The 13021-nt window shown below is 53.0% G+C and overlaps 1 protein-coding gene across 1 annotated transcript in view; it reads left to right on the forward strand.

Moving 5' to 3' along the window:
• Window positions 1-12608, forward strand: part of KCNIP2 (potassium voltage-gated channel interacting protein 2) — a 17521-nt gene extending 4913 nt beyond the window's left edge. The window contains exons 2-10 of the mRNA XM_007939919.2: window positions 9065-9160; window positions 10028-10081; window positions 10753-10877; window positions 11237-11306; window positions 11502-11572; window positions 11699-11806; window positions 11981-12085; window positions 12224-12286; window positions 12561-12608. Coding sequence (XP_007938110.1) covers window positions 9065-9160; window positions 10028-10081; window positions 10753-10877; window positions 11237-11306; window positions 11502-11572; window positions 11699-11806; window positions 11981-12085; window positions 12224-12286; window positions 12561-12608 — 740 coding nt within the window. The remainder of the gene's footprint in view (window positions 1-9064; window positions 9161-10027; window positions 10082-10752; window positions 10878-11236; window positions 11307-11501; window positions 11573-11698; window positions 11807-11980; window positions 12086-12223; window positions 12287-12560) is intronic.
• The last annotated feature ends 413 nt before the right edge of the window (window positions 12609-13021 follow it).

Consider the following 13021-nt stretch of genomic DNA (forward strand, 5'->3'; position numbering starts at 1 on the left):
GCTCAAGCAGGTCAAAGTGGGAGGGCAGGGCCCCTCACAGTGAAGACAAGAGGAAGCTTGAAGCAGAGCAGAGAGAAAGTGCAGCCCTTCACTGCATTCTTAAGATGACTGGGCTCCGTGTCCAGAAGAGAGAGACCCCGAGATGGGACCAACATGAACTCAGCTAGTGCGTTCCTGGGTGATGGGACGGACTTGCACAGCATGAGGATTGTGGGTCGCTGTTGTCTGTTTCTGGGAGTCTGAATGAATGGAGTGGTGCACTTCCGGATTGTTCATCACTGGGGCGGTGATCCGGGGCTGGGTGTCCCTGGGGGCGCATAGCCCTGGGACTCTGTGGCGCTGCATGGACCGGAATTCTATGCCTTGGGCTGGGTTGGGGGTTTCTGAGTCACACTGAGTCACTTGTGTAGCCTTCATGGGGTTGTACCATGGTATGGGATTTGTAAAATGTGTGATATGTGGATTATGGCATTTGTATACACTTGAGTTCCCTCAGGGTTACCTGAGCAGGGCCCACAGAACCCACCATTCCCTCCCCACCTGGCCTCAAAAGAACCTGGCCCCATGGCATTCTGGAATCTGTAGTTCTTTGGCTCTCTCTATGGATAGCCACTTGATTCCCTGGAGTGTAGTCAGGGCTTGTGACCGCTCCTTGCCATGTGTTCCCCAGATGGAAAGGAGATGGGGCTAAGCCAGAGCCATGTTTAGAACTCTCTTGGGGAGCATGCATTCCCCCAAGCCCCCTGCTCAGGACTGTCTCTAGTGACAGATGGCAGGAGTCAGGCAAGGCCAGCTCTCAATCATTGCAGGCATGACTTCCAGGCCCCAAAATAGCCCCAACGTCTAGGGAGGTCATTAATCACCTGATACAGCTGGGGGCTGCAGTAGCTTCTGGCCTGGCTTGGGATGGATTGGGGCTGGGGGACTGAGAGAAGGACTTTGGGGTTTTCACTGGCTGGTCCCCCACTGGTAGGGGAACAAAGGGAAGGTGAAGCAGCTGCATAGGGTGGGTGCCCCCCAAGGCAGCATTCATTACTCCCAACACTGGATTGTGGAGTTAAAGGACTGAATGATAGCATCTCTGGTGAGATTTAAGGGACCTGGGAGGGCCCACCTAATGCCTCAAGACAGACTTCCCTTGGGTCCTCACTCTGCCTTAAGTGCTTTCATTAAGACTTCACCCCTTTGGGAGACTAGCTAAGTCCAGTGCACAGGGGTTCTTGGGGAGGACAGATCTGGGCAAGTTTCCCAAGGGCCCTGATACATGAGAAGTCTCTAAGTAGAAAGATGGAAAGCCTGAAAACAATGTACTCACTGACTCCTGACAGACCCTCCCACCAGGGGCCTGGCTGATACAGCATCTTGAGTTCCTGTGAGACTGGGTCAAGGCCTTGGAGAGTTGAGAGTTGGAATGAGAAAGGGAAGAGGAGGGCCCAGGGAGAGGGCAACTGACTGCGCATTTGTCAGTCTGTCCATCTGTGAATAAGCAGTGGGAGCAAGGAGCTGTTGCTGTTGTGCCTCATTCAATCCAAATGGCCTGGCTTGGCATTCAAGGCTCCATGGAATCAGGCTCTCTTTGGCCTTATCACTCATCGTTCCTTCAATATGAACTAAGCTATAGTATTTGAGGGAGCTCTGGTAGCATAGTACCTAAGGCACTTGACTGCTAACCAGAAGGCTGGCGGTTCAAACCCACCAGCCACTCCTCGGAAGGAAGATGGGGCAATCTACTTCCGTAGTGATACTGCCTTGGAAACCCAAGGAAGGGTCACTATGGGTCGGGTCCTACTCAACAGCACATAACAACAAACAACAACAACATAGTACTTGAGGGGAGCTCTGGTGGCATAGTGCCTAAGACATTTGACTGCTAACCAGAAGGCAGGCAGTTCAAACCCACCAGCCACTCCTCAGAAAGAAGGTTGGGCAATCTACTTCCGTAGTGATACTGCCTCAGAAACCCAAGGAAGGGTCACTATGGGTCGGAATCCACTTGATGGCAATGAGTTTGGTTTGGTTTATAGTACTTGAGAATCCTTGATACCCCCCCACACACACACACATTACCCTTTCCCTGGAGAGATTGCTGAGGGAGTGGGCAGATCATGGGCTCTGGTTCAAGTCTGACCCACCCTTTATCAGCTATACTACCTTGGGAAAATCACTTCCCTGACCCTCAATCCCTTCATCTGCTAAATAGGTATAAGACTGCTCACTGTGACTACATCAGCTGTAAAAAAGGAATAAGAGACCTCACATCTTGGGTTTATTGTGATGACTAAGTGAGATAATACACATAAAGTATCCAGGGCACTAAATAAACAAACAAACAAACTCAAACTTACCGTGATCAAGTGGATTCCGACTCATAGCGACCCTCTTTGGGTTTCGGAGAAGGTAAATCTTTTCAGAAGTAGATTGCCCAGTCTGCCTTCCATGGAGCGGCTGGCAGGTTTGAACCACCAACCTTCTGGTTAGCAGTCAAGTGTCTTAGGCACTACACCACCTGAGGTCCTTAAGGCACAAAGTGTGGTTCATAAATGTTTCTCCCTCTTTAAGGAAGACTGTTTTAAGCCATCCTTTAAGACCCAGCTCAAAAAGTATCCACTCCATCAAGTTTTCCCTGGCCTCCTGGTTGGAAAGAAATGCCTTTGGGGTTTTTACTTTAGCACATTCCATGACTGCCTACAACAACCCTAGCAAACAGGAGGACTGTTAATTGAATGAATGGATAGATGCCTTCTAACACAGTTCTCTCAGTGCGGATGTCTCTCCCTGCCCAGTGTTGGCAGGCAGAACCATGTTTGGTTCACCTTGTTCCACAGGCACCAGCTTGGAACCCGGCACTTAATTTATGTAGGAACAGTTGTTTACATCTTTGCCCTCAAATCTGGCTGAAGCTATCGGATTGACAGAAGATCTGGGTTTAAATCTCTGCCCCATCCCCTCTTAGCTGGTTGGCCTTGAGCAAGTCTCCTTACCTCTCTGTGCCTTGTTTGTAGAAGTGCTTTGTGAATCCCTAAGAGCTATAGAAATCTAAGGAGCTCTGGTAGCATAGTGCCTAAGGTATTTGACTGCTAACCAGAAGGCCGGCGGTTCAAACACACCAGCCACTCCTCGGAAGGAAGATGGGGCAATCTACTTCCTTAGTGATACAGCCTTAGAAACCCAAGGAGGGGTCACTATGAGTCGGGTCCAACTCGATGGCACATAACAGCAGCAAGACATAGAAATCTAAAAATCTAAGTGGGGGGCAAGGTTGCCGTGCTAGTAATAGTGGCTGTTGGTAGCTGCTTTCAAGTCAGCCCCCGATGCATGGCAACCCTGCGTACAAAATGTTGCCTAGGCCCATGCCATTGTCATGATGAGTCTGTTGTGATCCATAGAGTTTTCACTGGCTAATTTTTGGAAGTAGATTGCCAGACCTTACTTCCTAGTCTGTCTGAGTTTGGAAGCTCTGCCGAATCCCATTGAGGAACAAAACACACATGCCCCCACCAACAGAAGAGTGGTGGCTGTGCCTGAGAGTATCAGCCAGGAATTGAACCCAGGTCTCCCACACGGAAGGCAAAAATTCTACCACTGAACCACCACTGCCTCCCCCCCCCAGTCATAATGGTAGCAAACAATCATTCGGCAGTTAACTAAACTCACTGCTGTCAAGTCAGATCTCACTCATAGCGACCCATCCTTGGGTTTCCGAGGCAGTATCACTACGGAAGTAGATTTCCCAACCTTCTTTCTGAGGAGTGGCTCGGGCCTTTTCCTAAGAGCTTTCCATGTAATTATTCATCACTCCTCCCAACAACCACATGAGTTTGGAAACTGAGGTGTCGAAAGATTAAGAACATGCTCAGTTAATTGCTGGTAGCAAAGCTGGAATTTGAACCCATGGAACCTGGCACCCAGGCCCATGCTACACTGCTTTTTTGTTGTTGTTTAAACTGTTCCCACTAATAACATTACAGAATTGAGTGCTGAATTCTAAGAGGCTGACAAATAGTTCAGTAAGAATTCAAGTAACTGGGAGAATTTTGAGGGCTGGAGGCTCGGAAGGGAAGGGAGGAGGATAGATAAGCAAGGTAGGAAAAAGGGAGAGGGAACTGCAAGAGGAAAGGCAGAGAGACAGCACCGAGTTGGTATGTTTAGGAGACAGCAAGGAGGCCAGACTGCTGAATGAAGAAAGACTGGGCAATCTACTTCCATAGTGACACCACCTCGGAAACCCAAGGAGGGGTCACTATAAGTTGGATCTGACTCAACGGCAGTGAGTTGGGTTTTGTTTTTCGCTGATGTGAGTGAGGGGAAGAATATTAAACACCAGGTGTGGAGTTTAGACATTTGCTGATTTCATCTATAAATCTGTAACCTCTAAGGTGTAAGAAACCAAAACTAGCTGCTGAATTGACTTTTTCCTGTGGTAGTGGGAGTTGGGGGAGGGGGCAAGCAGAGGACCAAGCCTACTTGAGGCATACCTTTCTTCCTTTCTTCCAGGCATCCCTTCCACGCCTTCCCTGGAAGTTGTCCTTGGGGAGAAAGGTGGTTAAGACAGTGTAAGGTGGATGCCTGACCCCCAGTGGTGGTCATGCAGAACTGCAGATCAATGAACCTCAACTGGAGGGACCAGCGCGTACCCCTCAATTGGGACTGAGACGTACTTATCTCAGAGTTGGACGGGGGGAAGGTGCCCTCTCAAGTAACCCCATACACTGGGTCTCCTGGGTGGGCAAGCTTTCTAAGAGGGGCGCCAGTGTAGCGTGGTGGTCTAGAGTACCAGCTTAGAAGCCAGACCCAGTTAAAATTGAGGCCCCAACGCTGCCTGATCTCGGGGATTTGCTTCACCTCCTTTTGCCTTGATTTCCCCACCTGGAGTATGAGCATAACAGAACTGCCTCTTCTTGTGAAAATTCAACGCGATGATGTCTGTATGCACATGGCACATTGCTCAGCACACAGTGAGAGCTCAGTCGATGAGCCAGCAGTGGAAGTGGCGCTGTTATTAACTCAGAGCCTCTGGCTCAGGGCTCACTGGCTCTGCAGGCCTCCCCCCTCTACCCCACCAGGGAGGAGCCAGGAAGGGGGAGGAGGGACTCCAGGAATGCTCCCTGGGGTGGGTGGCTGCTGTGGAGGGGTCAGATTTCCCTCCTACCCTGGCCTGCTCCAGCAGCTCAATAATGTTCCCAAGGAGTAGGAGGGCTTTGGCAGGCTGAAGTCCCAGTGGGGCTGGGGACTGTAGGGGGTGGGGTGGGTGGAGCACAGTTTCCCATCCTCTCACTTAGGTCTGCTGTTCCCCAAAGCAGCCATAATAAGAAATCCCCTCCCCAGAGGGTCAAGATGGGGCCAAGTAACCCTCTTCCTGTCCAGGCTATTGGATCTAATCCTCCTTCCCTTGGGCCTCAGTCTCCCTGCCTGTGGCCTGCGGGAAGAGAGTGCTTCCTGCCTTACAGTCTCCATGGCAACCTCAATCGATGCTGGTGGTGTCCTCCTGATGGGAGAGGTCACTGCCTCCCCCACGCTTGCCTTACATTCTCATACACACAGATCAGACAATTCCATGGTGGTAAGAGTACACAACACACCCACCTCTCCCAATCGTCAGACCCACTTCCCACAACCCTACTAACACACAAACACCTCACACCCTATACACACTCAGAAATATTCTGACACACTCTCCTAGACACCCAGGTTACGTATCAGTATATACAAGACTAGAAATGCATGACCATATGTGAAACACACTTGATGGACATGCACACACTCACCTGTACACACACAGACACACATGAGAGAAGATACACTCCCAAACCGACCAACACAGAAATAGACACTCGGGAAAGCATCCAGACACCCACAGTGTATTCTGTCTGCACAGATATGGCTTAGGTGTCTCCTGCACATACATCCACACTGCCCTTCAGCGCTTTCTCCTTCAAGGGAGCTTCTTTCTCTGCCCCCTCCCTGTGCACAGAGTAGTCACAAAGCTGTCTTGGGAAGCTGTGCTCAGCGACAGAGGCAGGTCACTACCTCCCTCCTCTGGCCTGGCCAGACCAGACCAGTATCCTTCAAGTCAAAGGTTCCCAAGGAGGTGCAGGTCCAAAGGCTGAGGTGGCCCTGGAAGAGGAAGAGGCGGCGGCTGTGGCTGGGAGGCGTGTGGGACAGAGGCGGGGGTGAGGGGGAGAGGGAGGAGAGCCAGGGCGGGGAGGCGGAGGGAGGCTGCAGGCGGTCCTACTCCAGCCCTGGGAGCCTAAGGGGGAGGTGGTGGAAGGCCGGTGGGCTGGCGCATCTGTGCCTCCGCTGGGTGGTGGCCATGCCCCTGGCCCACCATGAACCTGGAAGGGCTGGAGATGGTCGCTGTGCTCGTGGTCCTCGCTCTGTTTGTCAAGGTTCTGGAGCAGTTTGGCCTCTTTGAGCCTGTCTCCTTGGAAGGTAACCCAGGTACCTGGGTGTGTTTGGGCTGGAGGGACAGCTACCCTGCAGCCTTGGAGGTGGATGGGGAGGGAGTGATCCTACCTTCAAGGCTGGGGCAGGGCTGAGCAGAAAAGTGGTAGGATGGGGCATCTTCCAGAGATGAAGAGGGGGGCCTTCACAGGATCTAGGGGAGGGCCATCTGAGGGAAGTGATAAGGGGTGAGGAGTGACGGGAACCTGAGGGACATGAGGAAGGGGTCTAGAAACAGGCAGGAGTGTCTGGAGTGGAAGAAGGAAGCTCCAGAGGTCTGCAGATAATACCAGAGTTCTGGAGCCAAAGGCCCATGGTGGCTCTGAAGATGTATGTATCTCTCTACACCTCCAGTCATTCAGGGGTAGGTTCCAGGGTGTGCGTGTATGTGACAGGGTATGTGTGACTGTGTGAGATGGTGGACGGGAGCGTGCCTGGGGGGACAGAGTGTGTGGCCGAGCCGCTTTGATACTGAGTGTGTATGTGGCTGTTCCCAGACTTTCCTGAGGATACACCAGCTTCCTACTCAAGGCTGGAGACAGGGATGAAGTCTGGAAGGACAGGAGTGGGAACACTGTGAATGAGACATTTATAGTTCAGCTCCGATTGGGGGATGCTGCTTTTCCAGCCCCCTCCCAGGACCCAGGGGCAGAATGGTCCCCAGGGCATTGGCACTGGCATTGGGAAATCAATTCTCCACCCCACCCTACCCCAAAGTCAACTCTCAAGAGTGGTTTTGGAGGTGGAGAGGGGAGGTTATTGTGCCTCCCCTAGAAAATTCAATATCCCCCTTCTCTTCATATCAAGAATTGTGCAGCTCCATAGCATGGTTATTTCCCAATTCCACCTGGGACAGGAAGACGGACAAGAACTATGTTAAGTGGGCTGCAGGGTAGATACCTGAGAGAACTGGAAAGATGTAGAGGAAGTTGGGGACATAGGGAGGTCCAGGAATTGCTCTAGGGTTCAGAAAGAGCAGAAGACTCCTAGTCCACCCTCTACCCTCTGCTGCATTTATTGGCTGATGGGGAGCAGGGTGTTGGACTTAAATGAACTGAGAAGGCTGAGTTTGTTCTCAGGAGTCCCAAGAAGATGAAATCAGCTGGGTGACTTGCCATCCCCTTTAGACTGTTTGGTGGGGAAAGAGGCCACGGGAGAAACCCACGTGTTCTTTACCTGAAGGCAGCTCCTTTGTCTTACCTTTTGAAGAACCAAGAGGGGCCAAGGCCTGGAGGCAGGTAATTGGTCTTGGGGGAGAGGCATTGGAAGCAGCCCCCCCCCATAACTACTACACCACCCCAAGCCCCAGGCACAACTCGGCTTCGGGAAACCAAAGTCCAGGCTAATGGAGCCCTGGGCCTGGGGCCAGGCTGCCATCGATCCCTAGCACGGCTCACTGCCTCCCTCCCACCTCTCAGTAGCATCTAGGGTTGGAGGACGTGCTTAGGGGTGGGTAGGAAGACGGTGACTTCGTGAAGTTACTTCCCTGGGAGCAGGGTCTGGCTCAGTAGCTTGGGAGGGATATGTGTGGAGGCTGAAGTGGAAGAGTTACCTATAAGCAAAGGTGGACTTCTCCTGGAGTGGACTGAGGCCATCTTTAGCCAATGCACTAGGTTTGGTCCCAGGCTTAGGTCTTGGAGTCTGGGAATGGGTGTAACCAAGACATAGACAGGTCTGTTATTGCCTCAAATTATGCTATCATTTTGCCTTCAAAGAACAAGCCCTACTAGAAAGGCTGGGACACCTTTTAGGATGTTAGCTGATCAGACCCTGCTCCTCTGACAGATTCTGGGTACCTTGGAATGAAGGGTTACAGGAAGGAAAGGTGGATGTGCTGAGGACAAACGCAGGCTCTGTGGACAAGGTACAGCCTTGGGTAGATGGGTGCCATGAGCACCTAGGTCACAATTTAATATGGTTAGTTGTCATGGTGACCTTGGTTTGTGTGTCATAATGTTGTGAGGTCACAGTGTCGTTAACACAATGTGTCACTGTGTTCCAGGGCCATTGTATGTTCTGTGTGGTTTGATCATACCCTGTGTAAGATGGCCTATATGATTTCTTAGATGTGTGTATCATGTGTTACTTAGGTTATTTTAGTATGTGTTTGTGTTAAGGAGTGTTAGTGCGTGTATGTGTTTGTGTGTGCGGCACGCGCGTATGGGGACCTCCTTCAACCATCAGGTGTGTGTTACTGTATGGCATCCATCACGTGATTTATCATTCTACGTATCACTATATATTCCCGTCACTGTGTGCGTGAGAGAAGTGTTCCTATCCAGGCAGTCCCTGGCTTGGACCACACGCTGAGAGGTCCACTGGGGCAATGGCGTCAAGGGCACTGGGTCAGACACTAAGGCCACTCCCCCTCCCTTGCCGTCTCACTATCTCTAGGCTGCGTCCCATTATACAAAGTGCTGGAGCCGCCTTGATGGACTTCCCATACCAGTGAGACCCACTGGGCTTTCCTAACCCGGTCCCCTGCTACCCTGCCATTCCAATCCTACCTCCCTTAAGGTCCTCCGCCCGGACTGGGTTGATTTCTGACTGTTGGGGAGGGGATATAGGGAACAGAGGTACCGTGGGGGTTAATGTGCCTTCCTGGGGTCTTCTCTCTTCCCAGGCCACCCTCCAGGGCCCACTAAAAAAGCGCTGAAGCAGCGGTTCCTCAAGCTGCTGCCGTGCTGCGGGCCCCAAGCTCTGCCCTCAGTCAGTGAAAGCAAGTGCCTCTCCTGTGCTTCCGGGGTCTGGGCCCGAGTGCGTGTGGGCGTGGCCAGTGTGGCCGGAGGTGGAGAAAGCTCTGGCCCCGCCAGAGTGTGAGGGTGCCTTGATTATGGTGGGCGGCTGAAGCGCGAGTGTGTGGGCGTGGTCAGTTTTGGGGCGGGGCCAGAATGTCTGTGAGCCTCACTGGTCAGAAGTCTGGCCGCACCGAGTGTTTGGGTGCAGCCAGTGTGGCCCGGCTGAGGCTTGAGCCTGTGTGGGTGTGATCAGTGTGGCGGGGGCGGGACTAGGAGGTTGTGAGGTCTGTGCGTGGCTTAGCTGGGCTAGTGTCTGCAACTCTGTGTGGCCGCCTCGCCCTTGGGTATGTTCTGGGCCTGGAAATGTATATCGCCAGCAGGATGGACGTAGGTGCAGAGGACGTAGCCTGCCTTCCTTTAGACGCCAGGATACCTGGGTTTTCTACTCCCAGTCTGGCTCCCAGCTAAGTGACTTCTAGTTGAGTGACCTCACTCTTTGTCTCTAGGTCACAAGGTCCTCAGCTGGGCCTATGTACCTCATACTGCCTTTTACAAACTATGGAGGCCCATTTTGTAATTATTTGAGTGTATCGTTGTGTTTGTTGCCGCTGTATCCCCCACAAGAGTAGATTCAGAAAAAGGAGGGGCATGAATCAGTCCCTCGAGCGTGTGTGCGTACGGTTCGTTTCGTGTATGTCTGTGCTCATTACGTATGCCTTTGCGCTCGGGGCTGGGATGTGTGCATTATAACACAAAAGTTTGTGAGATTTGCTGAGTGTGAGGGGCGAGGCGTGTGTCTGCAGTTGTCTGGGTCTTCCGCTTTCTCGGTGACAGTTCGCTCCCTTCAGCATTAGCCGCCCCAGCCTCCCTCCACCCCTACAGACCCCGCCCGCTGGACCCAGGTGACTTACTCTCCTGGTGGGGACGGGGGGCTTCGGGAGCGCTGGGTGGGGGCACTTGCCTGGGGAGTAAATGTTGGGGGCTGGAGTGGGGCCTTCGCTTTGGCTTAGCCAGAGGCCTGTGCAGAGGCGGGAATCTGGGCGAGGCTTGGCTGGAGCTGGGCGGGGCTTGGCTGGAGCTGGGCGGGGCATGGCTGGGGCTGGGCGGGGCATGGCTGGGGGTTGGGTGGGCTGGGCGGGGCTTATCTGGGTCTGAGGCTCTGGGAGGGGCAAGGCTGGAGTTGCGATCTGAAAAGATCAGGAAAGGCCTGGAGTTCAAACTCTTAGACACCCGTCCTTAAATCCGCTTTTCTTGCTCCTCACCTTCTGGGACAAAGATGGGGTAGGGGTCTTCCCCTCCAACCAGGGATCAAAGGCCCAGGGGTGAGCGCCGAGTCGGACTCCTGGTTCTGGGGCCAGGTCTGGCCTTGGGCCAGGCTCACTGATAGACCTTCAAGCTGACCAGTGCCTTTTCTCCTTGCCTTGATGTCCTCGGTTCAGGGTCCAGGGAACAGGCAGACTGGCCTCCGACGTTAGAGAGTGGGGGGAAGGATGGGTCGATGATTTTCAGGAGGGGGCGAAGGGGCCGGGCCTGAGGCGCGGCTGTCGTCCCCCCTCCCCACCGCCCCCCGCAGACAGCGTGGAGGATGAGTTTGAATTGTCCACTGTTTGTCACCGGCCTGAGGGTCTGGAGCAGCTGCAGGAGCTAACCAAGTTCACGCGCAAGGAGTTGCAGGTCCTGTACCGGGGCTTCAAGAACGTGAGTACAAGCTAGCCAGAACTTGGGGAGGGTTGAGGCAGGAGCTCTGTTTCCTTAACCAGGGTTTCCCAGAAACAGTGAGGGGTGAGTGGGAAGGGAGGCCCTTCTAGATTGAACTCCTGGGCGTGGCCTATTTCAAAGGGGTGGGGTTAGTAAAGAGCGGAGCCTGCAGATGGGCAGTTCAATAATTTAGAGTTTTGTTTTGTTTTGTTTTGTGTCTTATTACAAGAGTTGAGCGTTGAGTCTCCTGGAGACGTGAAGATTTTTCCTGTCTTTGGGAGTTTGGGGGCTTGAAAGATGGGGGGATGTGCCGAAAAGAGTTTTTGTCTGCCCTCAGCCCCGTCTGCCTCCCCCCTCAGGAATGTCCGAGTGGAATTGTCAATGAGGAGAACTTCAAGCAGATTTACTCCCAGTTCTTTCCTCAAGGAGGTGAGCTGGCAAGGCCAGAGGGGAAGCAAGCTGTCCAGGAGGCAAGCTTATCCATTTCTAGGCCAAGTGGGAGAGAGGGTTCTGGAGGGGCTGGGAATGCCACGGTGATGAGACAGGGGTTTAAGGAACCCCACACAAGCAGGAAATCCTCTCCTGTCCGGAAGCTAAGCTTACTTCTGCACACTCCTTCTACAGACTCCAGCACCTATGCTACTTTTCTCTTCAATGCCTTCGACACCAATCATGATGGCTCAGTCAGTTTTGAGGTGAGCTAGGAGAGGTGGGATAGGGAAGCCTGTTTCCCAAGGCTCTGAGGTGGGGATCTCCAGACCAAACACAGAAGATTGGGTGGAGGTTACCTGAAGACACAGCTCCCCTTGCTTCCTTTCCAGGACTTTGTGGCTGGTTTATCAGTGATTCTTCGGGGGACCGTTGACGACAGGCTAAACTGGGCCTTCAACTTGTATGACCTCAACAAGGATGGTTGCATCACCAAGGAGGTGTGGAGCCACTGAAGGGCTGGGGGCAGTGTGTATGTGGGGTGCAAAGGGCCCCTGGGAGGGAAACACCACCTCCATGTGCAGCAAAGGGTGAGGTCTGCCCTCAGCTCCAGCCCTTCTGGTTTGGAGGCTGGAAGCTCTAAAGAGGGATCCCTTTCTCTCTTGGCCCAACAGGAAATGCTTGACATCATGAAGTCCATCTATGACATGATGGGCAAATACACGTATCCTGCACTCAGGGAGGAGGCTCCCAGGGAACATGTGGAGAGCTTCTTTCAGGTGCCTGGGACTGTGTAGGTGGGAAGGTCTTGGAGTAAAGAGAAGGAGACAAAGTCTTGGGAGGTGTAACTTACCTGAATTCTCCCTGCCTCTCTTCTGCCTTCTCTCCTGTTCTCCTGCCTGACCACCTTCTTACAGAAGATGGATAGGAACAAGGATGGTGTAGTGACCATTGAGGAGTTCATTGAGTCTTGTCAAAAGGTACAGGACCCTCCCTCCATACTTCCTGGTGTAGACTCAGGGCCTGATTCAGTGATATAAGGGAAGGCTCCTTTGGGCAGAGTATAGACTGCCCAGCCCAACCCCATACCCTAACCCTGTTCCTTCACACCTGGAAGAAGCCTGCCTCCTTCCCTGCTTCAGGTCTTTCTGAGCATCTCCCTCCTGAATGCCTGTCTGTCTCTGAGTACCTCCATCTCTGACTCAGTGTCCCTCTCTCTCTCTCCAATCTGCCTCCTTCGCACCATGGCCCCAGGATGAGAACATCATGAGGTCAATGCAGCTCTTTGACAATGTCATCTAGTTCCCTGGAACAAGGGGTCAGTGTGTCCTGGGAGGACCATGCTCTAGCCCTTGTCCAGATGGACATCACCCTTCTCTTCCCAGGTCTGTCCCCACCTTATGGGGTTATAGGGAACCAAGAGCTTGGGGATATAGTAGCCCGCATCACTGGAGCTGACGGGGCCAGGGAGTTGGCAGAGTCCATCTGGGGGGGTGCTTCCCAGGGTCTAGAACTCCCACCCCCTACCCATTTGACACCCATGTGCTGAAGGCACCCCTGCTGTGGGAAATGAGTGGTCACCCCAGCTCCCACTGCCTGTAGAAAGCACGACACTAGACAGACCGTCTCCTGCTATGGTGCTTCCCCCAGCCCTGATCTCATAAACACTTCCCCTAAGACTCCCTTCGCAGGGAGGATGCTCTGTCCTTAGCACT

Source organism: Orycteropus afer, unplaced genomic scaffold (genome assembly GCF_000298275.1).
Source record: "Orycteropus afer afer isolate SDZICR_OR568_19922 unplaced genomic scaffold, OryAfe1.0 scaffold00064, whole genome shotgun sequence".
Classification (NCBI taxonomy): Eukaryota; Metazoa; Chordata; class Mammalia; order Tubulidentata; family Orycteropodidae; genus Orycteropus; species Orycteropus afer.